The following is a 9,587-nucleotide window of genomic DNA, read 5'->3' as shown; positions in this document are numbered from 1 at the left end:
GAAGCATCGATTCTTACAACATCTTTGTAAGATAAACCTCAAAGTTTTCAATATTCAAATTAAATAGATGATCTGATATTGATTTCTCCACATGTTCATTAGCATGTCTCGATTCACCTCTAATTCACAATTGAAAATTGGGCTTGGACTAAAACCACCAAAATTGAAATTGGTATAGCAACAGGATCTGATATGATGCATCCAAATTATAATAAAATGTCTGAGTATGATGAAATGTTAATCATAATCAAACTTGGCTAAACTCTGCCTCATATCTCAATAACCATAAGTGTGGTCCGTATATCAACATGACTCTTAGTAGTTCTAGAGAATCGCCATCTTAGGTAGCATGTGTGTAATATTTATCACACGTGTGGATCTCTTAAGTGTTGGATTCAAAGGAATATAAGTTTCACCATCACCTGGTGCATCTCCACTATCATCACCTCCATTAGTAGTCACATTACTGTCCACATTGCTATTATCATTTTGAACTTCTTGTCAAAATACATCAATATGTGATTCCATTTGTCACTTACATCATAATCTTTCATTGAGTGGATTTTAACCAATCATCAATTGACTCTTACCGTTAAAAGTAAAATTTTTTCCTTTCCCTATCTAATTAGTAGAGAATGTTGTTTTGCCAATCCCTTTACCTGCTCTTCGTCATCAATATCTCCTCTAACTTGCACTTTTCAATCTGTTCATTAAAGAATTAAGATGGCTATAGAAGATCACTTACTTGATTAATAGATTCTTGTCCTCAACACTTACGACTATTAATTAAAGACACATATTATAGTGAGCATAAATTATCTTCTTGAAGCTACGAAAAAAGAGAAGATCCCACACAAACAAAGTTGATTAATTTCTTTTGCGACCACTTGAAGAACATTGGAGAAAATCCCAATTACAATCTTTTTTGAGATTTGGGGTTAATTTCCATATTATAATCATCACTTAGTTGTAAGATAAATAAGCAAGCAAAATTAAAATATTCTTTATATGTGTTGTTAATGATTAATAATAAATACATGCATCCATTTTGTATTTACATGACACTACAAAAGGATCGTCAAGAATTACATGCTTCTCGAAGAAATGGCTTTCATTAATTATCTCGTCGGCTAATTCTTTGTATTGATATCACACTTCTAAAGGTCATTAGGAGATCATCATTTATGATTAGCCAATATTGATATTAATATGTCAGATTCAGATAATAACTTAAAATAATTAAACATATAATAGTCACAAATCGATATTAAAACTTCCTTATTATTAAAAAAAATTATGTATCCACCAAATGAACATTTTCCTCATTAGGTTATCTTATAACAATGTAATATTAGTACTTGTTGTCATTGTGGACTCGTCTTAATTTCTTATTTTCCTTCAAAATTAAGTGGTAGACATAGCCTATTTAAGATTTTTTTTATTCATGTTAACCTTGTGGAAATAAGGTACAAGGATTCTACTATCACAAGGTTTTTTGTAATGTAGTTACAACAATTGGAGTATTGCTTTTAGTATTAATGGAGATGATTTTTTAATTGGCATGGTTTGAAATTAAAATAAGTATTGAAATCATATCAACACAATTCAATATTAAGCCTTATTATTCTAGTTAGAGATCAGAACCTCATAAAGACTTGAAATTTTAAACTTTGGAAATGAAAAATATAAAGGAAAGCATGAAACAACCATGACCAAATTTTAAGATACCTGAGAAATGACGACGTGAAAGAATCTTCCAGTCAACTGGCGAGTGGACACGATGATAGTCTCCAGGATTCAAATATATCACACAATAGTAGATGCCTTTCTTTGGGCTGCTAAGATGCATTCAATTCAGTTTGACTAGATAAATTTAAACCAATAGGCACCCCCAAATTAAAATGATCAAGCAACATTTAATGGTCGTATTAATCCACAAACAGAGAAAATAATTGCAAACTCATAATATACCAAGAGTGATTTCGATAGAAATACTAAACAGCAGACTTTTTTTAGACAACTAAACATCAAAATGACTTTAGTCTAAACTCCAATTCATTGTTAATTTTCTTAAAAGAAATGAAGAAAGTAATGAGGTATTAGCTAATAGTAGAGTTGGGCAAAGGAAAAAGGAAATCATAGATCACACTATTACACAACCATGGGATTAATGTTACAATCAACATGTCAAGAAAACTTTAATATTGACAGGATAGTTGGAATGAGACAATTAGTATTCAAAACTAGGAACATCATGAAATAAATAGAGATTTTAAAATTAGAATATTGACTTAACAACACAATATAATTTGCCTTAATCTGCTTCAAAAGACTAGCAATTTGTATGCAACTGTGAATGTGTTCTATTAAATTATAATTCTGTATCTTGTTTACAATCAAGATAATCAATAAGCATCATTGGGAAAGTCATGGGATCAACACTCAACAGGATAATATTCTTGATTTTCGCAGCATATAATTTAATATTAATCGGTAGAATACTCTGCGTTTGGTGATTTTTTTTCTCTATTTTTATCATTTTTAAACCATATCATATATCTTGGATAAATTATAAATAAATAAATAAATAAACAATTAAGAAAACAAACTCCACTTTAGTCCATAATAGCCTAAGTTAATAGATCGTCTAAAAAATTTTGTTCATTAGTAGCAACCATATCATTAAAATAACATAATATGTGCTCTAGTTTGTAGTAAATTGGATTAAATAAGTAATGGAATAAAATTTTGAAACTACATGTAAACTAAATGGGTATTCATACAAATTACCCAATCTTCTTTCAGCAAATTTTGTTGTTGTATTTTCTTTTTTGAATAGAATAGTATTGAAATGAATCTAGGTACCAAAATGTAAATAGCATATAATTCTAGAGATAATGTAATTTTACATGGATGAGTGATTACCAATATTTTGTCGTATTATTTTGCTCTCGTACTTATGTTTTTAATCCTCTCGTATGTTTAAATGTTGATTCATATTGTATTTTACGTGCAAAAGTTAATTTAGAGCTTCATTTCATTTTCTCGACATTTATAGCATTATTTCTCAAAATATAAATGTGATCTTGTAGGGAATCAAAAGAAAGCATCAACCGGAATCAAAACAAAGAGCCGAAGCTCACCATAGCTAGGAACACAGCCTGGTTGTGCCCCTCATTGCAACGTGACCTGAAGCTCACTCAATAGCCAACACGGTCTGGCCGTGCCCCTAACACTATCGTGGCACGTGTGGCTGGATTCACTTGGAGTCAGTTCATTGGGAGATATAAAACCACCACTTGAAATTAGGTCAAAGGAGCTTCTTCCCTAACTCCATGGCACACTATCCATGGGAGGAGGAGAGACAAAAAGGGATTCCTATCGTCATCTCCTATGTTCCATCCTCCAGCCATCTCCATCATCACCGACACCTCGAGGAGACGGGGATTCCCTTCCTCATCAAAGGGCACCATCACCTTCCCCTTCATCCACCGGAGCTTTCGGATTCCTAACTCTACACCATCTTTCTCCATCGACCAAGGAGAGATGAAAGGGGATTCTCATCATTATTTCCATCCTCATCTAACCGTCGGCGAAACCATCTTATCTCCACCACCATCAGCCACCTCACGAGGAGGAGACGGGGAAGGATTCGCTTCCTCATCAGAGAACCATCTCATCTGCGAGTTTTGGGATTCCTAACTCCACGGACAATTCCACCAAGCTCTTAGGATTCTTGAGTTGGATCCGCATCATTCACTCCAATCAGAGAAGTGAAACGTGTTTGGTTAAATTCCTCTTACATGGCTTTCATTACAATCAATGCATTTTGATTCATTTAATTTATTCTATGGTTGTTTCATTTGAATGCTTTAAGCTTTGTTCTCCATTTGAATTACAAGTACGTTAGATTAGATTAGGATGCTTTTCATTTATTAGCCTTAGCAACTCAACAACAAATCCCCATTTACAACATAAAAAACTCAAACCCCCATTTATAAACAGATTGATCGTAAAATTATCATTTGATATTACATTCCTTGAGAGATGATCTGGGCCATTCCCTATACTACACTAGTTAAGGGGTTTGGTAATTTGAATTGCAACCGTAGTGTGACATATGGTTGGTTAATCAATGAGTAAAAAAATAGGTAAAGGGGACTACATGGGGTACCTTACTCAACATCGTATAAGAGTCATGAAGGACTGTACCTCATGGGTTGAAGCAATCAAGAGTGGATTATTATTGAGTTGCTTGCTCTCCTTGGGAGTCCAATAATCTCACCCTCAAGAATACTCTATTTCTTCTTCTCTTACTATGACTTGGACATGTGCTCATAATTTACATAGGGGTGACAACTCTAGGCATATGATGTGATTGGATCATTGTGACAAGTCACCATCATGTTCCTTCATGCAATTCATCTTGTTATAACCAATTAAGACTCACATTTGGGTAGCTCATATGTTCCACCCTTATTGGGTAGCTCTTCAAAATTGCATAGGGTTGATATCTCTATGCCTACATCATGATTGGTAATCTCTTCCAATTATGACAGTTAAACACCAAGATGACAACTCACATTAATTTTGGTTTTGCAATTGATTTTAGAGACATTCTCGATCACCTCAAATGTTAGGATTATGCAGGAATGCTATGGCAAGTTTTTCAATGTTTTGTTCTTTTATGCTACTAATTTTGAGTTAAAGCCACTGAAGACTTAATTTTTAGTTAGCTCTTTTTTCCACCTAATTGTAGCAAAGGTGATTACACTCATCTCAGGTGCCCCTCATAGCTCATCCCCAGATTATATGAAGGCAAATCACGGGATGACTTTTTTTTCCAGCTAGTGGGATAAGACTTGGTTATTGTTGTCATCGTCATCATCTTTTTTCCACACCAATCAAACTACATACAAATGTTAAAAGATTCTACCATAATCCCACCATCCTCTAATCCTACACTCGATCCATTTTCTTTGTAGATTTAATTGTCATTTAGAGGATTCCATGGAAATGGAGAAAGATATCAATAAGACTGAAGAGGATCATCTGGTGGTCAAGGCAAGGCAAGTCAAGTTGCTCTTGGTATAAAACAAAGTTACAAATGTAAATGATATTTGCTACACTCCGAATTTTAGATTCTTGAACCTCTAAGCACATTTCTCCTAACATCAGTCTACACTTAAGCCACCAATATAACAAACCAATTAAGGTTCAAAATTTCTGGTCGTGTCAAAGTTTTGGTCTTTGACTAGAACGATATTGTTCGGTGATTGAAGTTTAAGGAGATAAAACATAGAAAGGACATATTATTTTAAATTTTATACCATACTGGGCAAAACAGTCAAAACATATCATTCAAGTAAATTACTAAAACTTAATATCACTCAGCACAAACAATGTCTCCTTCCTTTGTTTCATCTCCTTCCTCCTTCAATTATCGACACCATGCATCGGAGTGTCAACACAATACTGAAACAGTATCTTTCCGATCAAAGACCAAAACTATAGCACCACATAAAAATTTTGAATCTTGGTATCAAGTTTTGGTAATATGATACATTTCGATAGTTTTGTCTGATACAGTACAAGATTTCAAACCATGAAACCAATATCACAATAGACAATGAGTCTATTCATGGATCAAGGACATTGAGAATGTTTCCCTTTCATCTTTGTTATTTTATATTCTATATTTATATATGTAAATTATAATTAAACTTATTAACCACTATTAAACTCATTCAACCCTTGAATTGTTTAGTAGCATTTTTTAATTCAAGATTCAAGGACAAGAAAGTTGATAAGTGTAGAGCATGAATTTTGCAAACTATATCTGTTAAATATGCCTTTATTCTATTACCTTTTAGAGGCACCACATTATATTGATCATCCTAGTCTTCAAAGTTCAAAACATTTGATCCCCCCCCCCTCGGGGCGATAGTACAGCGGCGGGAGCCTTCTCTGTTTCCCAAGCATCTAAAGATCAAGTCTCAGGCTTAGTAAATTAACTAATGAATTTCTCTTAATGGGCAGTTGACCTAAGAACACTGAGCTGATAGACCACTTGTTACGAGCGCTTCCCAATTTACCATAGTAGTCGGTGGGAAACTTGTGGAGAGGGGTCGGTCACCTCGGATTAGTCAGCATAGGCTGGATACCTAGTGCCAATTAAAAAAAATGATTCCTAGTTTATTAAGCCTCTTAAGTTTAAAAACTTACTACTTTTCATTCTCTAATAGTGTCCATAAGTGTGCATCTACAACTTTTGTTTTAGTTGAGATGCACAACTTTTGTTTTAGTTGATTCTGATGTGGGTCCAAGTAGTGTTAATTTCATTATTGGATTTAAGTTTATAACTTTCATTAGTGATTATTCTTGAATGACAAATATTTCTTTTAATAAAAGAGTATTAATTTTACTATATATTTTTCTTTATTTGTTGATGTGTTTAGATTTAAGCAGATTTGGTGCGCCTACTAACATTCTTCACGGTGATTAACATTGTGTACTTCTAACATACTTTTTGGTCAATTCTTTTGGGCCTATATTCTTCGCTGATCCTTCTACTCGTTCTTCTCACTAGTTTGACCCTCAATTTGTGTCGTCTAAAGGAAAGTCAAGCCTAGAGAACTTCAACAAGGTTGAATGGGATTAATGGTTTAATTTGGCAACTTGCCTAGAGTTCAATTGAGCTCAATAGTGAGTCTAGTGAAGTTCAGTCAAACTATGAGTTTGGTTGGTGTGTGTTGAGTTTCTTTAAAGCAAGAGCAATTCCCCTAGGTAAAAGGGTATGGATTGACTTATAGTTTTGAGATGGGGGTTGGTCTAAAATGTAGAGCAGTTTTAGAGGTTAAATAGATTAATGTGGATAGAAGTTTGCAAGTTGGATGAGGTGGGGCGGGTTTGAGATGTTCGAGGTGCCAAAGTTCTTGTCGCCTTGTGTTATGAAACATATTATAATGTGTTTAATGTGACCGTAAAATACCTCTAAAACTTAAAGAAAAATTCTTAAAACCGCAGTTAAACCTGCTATGTTATATGGAGCTGAATGTAAGGCTATGACTAGAGCACATGAGCAAACGATAAGAGTTGCAGAGATAAGAATGTTAAGGTGGATGTATGAACATACGAGGATGGACAAAAAAAGAAATGAAAGTATTAGAGAGAAAGTCAAAGTTGCATTTATTGAAAGAAAACTCTGAAAAACAGATTTAAGATGGTATGGACATGTACTTAGGCGACCAATAAATGCTCCAGTTAGGCGATGTAAAACTATGACAAACACGCATATCAAACAAGACCAAAAAAGACTTTGTTAGCAACAATAAAACAAAATAAAATTTATTTAAGTATAGATGATGATATAGTAGGAGATAGAGCTCAATGGCATAAAAGGATTCATATGGTTGACCCCACCTAGTGGGATAAGGCTTGGTTGTTATTGTTGAAATCTTATAAAGTCCCTCAATAGGCATCCTAAACTTCCCATTTATGTCTCAAAGTATCCACAAAGTGGGAATTGTCATATAGCGATGCCTTCCTAATAAATTTAACTTTTGTAAGTGTCTTAACTATCAATTAATCACAACATAGGCACATATCAAGCTCTTATTGGATAAGAAATGTATATTGATCCTTTTCCAACTGTGACACATCTCAAAGTACACGTGCCAACTATCCTAGACATCCTTGAATAATAGGTAATTTTACACACATTAGTCACTTAGTTAAGACCATAATTTAAAATCTCAACCGATATCAGAGTTTCAATTTATGACTGAAACATACAGTTTTGGTACCGTATCGTGTTGCGCATATATGGTTTCAATATTTTTTAAATATAAAATATATTAATTAAAAACAAAAAAAATTAATCTAAATATTTAAAAAATATAAAAAAATAAAAAATAAAATATTTTTTAAAATACAATATGACGATGCCTAATATGGTAAATAATTTATTTATTTATTTATTATATATTTTTAAAATTAAAATAAATAATTGGATAGTTTTATTAGGGTTTGATTAAGCAATTATCCTTTTTATATACATAGGAGTTGATTGAAATTATTAACCTCGAGCACCCAAGGGCATCCCTATCATGACCCGAGTACCACCGGGCGCCCTAACTCCTCTACAAGTGTCCCTGCGACCCATGGAGGTTGCCGCATGATTCCAAAGGTTACCGCGGGATAATAGCCGTCTCCACAAGCCCACAGCGACTCGTAGTGTTGCTGGTAGGCGACAGGTGGAATAGCAAATTTCGCCCGTTTCGCCCAACACAGAAAGAAATTTTAAATCAAAGTTAAAACCACCTAATATGAAATTGTGATATGGCAATGCCTCCTAATAAATTCAACTTTTGTAGGTGTCTTAATAGTTAATTATCACAACGTAGACACATGTCAAACTCTTGTTGGATAAGCTAAGTGCATATTGATCCCTTTCCGACTGTGGACTTTCTCAAAGTACACATGCCACCCATCTTGAACATCCTTGAATAGTGAGTAGGTTATTTTACACACAGTAGTCACTTAATTAAACCACCTGTTTTTTCCTTCAACTACATGCTATGTTAAATTGCTTAATGCATTGTGATCTTCATGAGCAAGTTCTTTTCATAATCTTGTTTTATATTCTCATCCCCGTGGATGCTTTGTTGTACTTGTCTTGTACATGTCTAGAAGATCAAATAAGTAATCCCCCATCAATCATGTTTATCTTTCTTGGCTATTCTCATCCCAAGAAAGGCTATCATTACTCTTTCCAAAATCACACAATGTGTTTATTTATATGGACACCATAAGCTTGCACCTTCAACAAACCACCACAAGAATATATAGCCAAAGGCCATGACTTGAGCATTATACAGTAGTTCCGTGAGACTCTTCACACGCTCTCATCATCCTTTGTCATCTCAAATCTTGCCTCTGATTTAGATCATCCCATTGCTTGTCACAAATACACTCAAAAATGTTCTACTTCACACCTTGCTCTTCATTTTATGGTACCTTGAAAAAAAAATTCGTGGTTGCTAACGTGTGTGCTATAACCTTGCAGAGGTCGTTGTGGGATCGCGACACCCTCTACACCCAAATATTAATAAAATTAATTTTTAATTAATATACACTTATATTAAAAAATTAAAAAAAATACGAAAATCGTATTGACACTACACGATACAGTACCGAAACCGTATTATTTTGATCCAAGACCGAAATTCCGACACGGCTCAAAAGTTTAAACCTTAATTATGGGATAATTTTAATTTATGGTGTGAAGTATCTTTAATGCTTTTCAGTGGATAAGGTTACTTCAGTTCATCTTTTTCTTAGCATCACAGTTATCTTTCACTAGCCCCCTAATTTAAATTGTGATGAATATCTTGTGATCTTAAAGAGCTGGTTTATAAAGATAACATTCGAGATTTGTTGCTCCATAGAGAGTGACCTGGAAATGAATACATAAGTTGAAACAATTTCTAAGGATTTGGTTTGGGAAATTTAACTGTGTTTAGCATAAATTACTATATATGCCACTTCATTTCTTAGTCATGAAGACTTTATCCTTATTATCATCT

General features: G+C 33.8%; 1 protein-coding gene across 1 annotated transcript in view; it reads right to left on the bottom strand.

Moving 5' to 3' along the window:
* Positions 1-324: 324 nt before the first annotated feature.
* Positions 325-9,587, bottom strand: part of LOC121995374 (phosphatidylserine decarboxylase proenzyme 1, mitochondrial-like) — a 28,550-nt gene continuing 19,287 nt past the window's right edge. Inside the window, exons 8-9 of the mRNA XM_042549127.1 lie at positions 1,708-1,835; positions 325-497 (exon numbers count right to left, since the gene is read on the bottom strand). Coding sequence (XP_042405061.1) covers positions 325-497; positions 1,708-1,835 — 301 coding nt within the window. The remainder of the gene's footprint in view (positions 498-1,707; positions 1,836-9,587) is intronic.

Source organism: Zingiber officinale, chromosome 6A, assembly GCF_018446385.1.
Source record: "Zingiber officinale cultivar Zhangliang chromosome 6A, Zo_v1.1, whole genome shotgun sequence".
NCBI lineage: Eukaryota > Viridiplantae > Streptophyta > Magnoliopsida > Zingiberales > Zingiberaceae > Zingiber > Zingiber officinale.
This window is presented reverse-complemented; position numbering and strand designations above follow the sequence as displayed.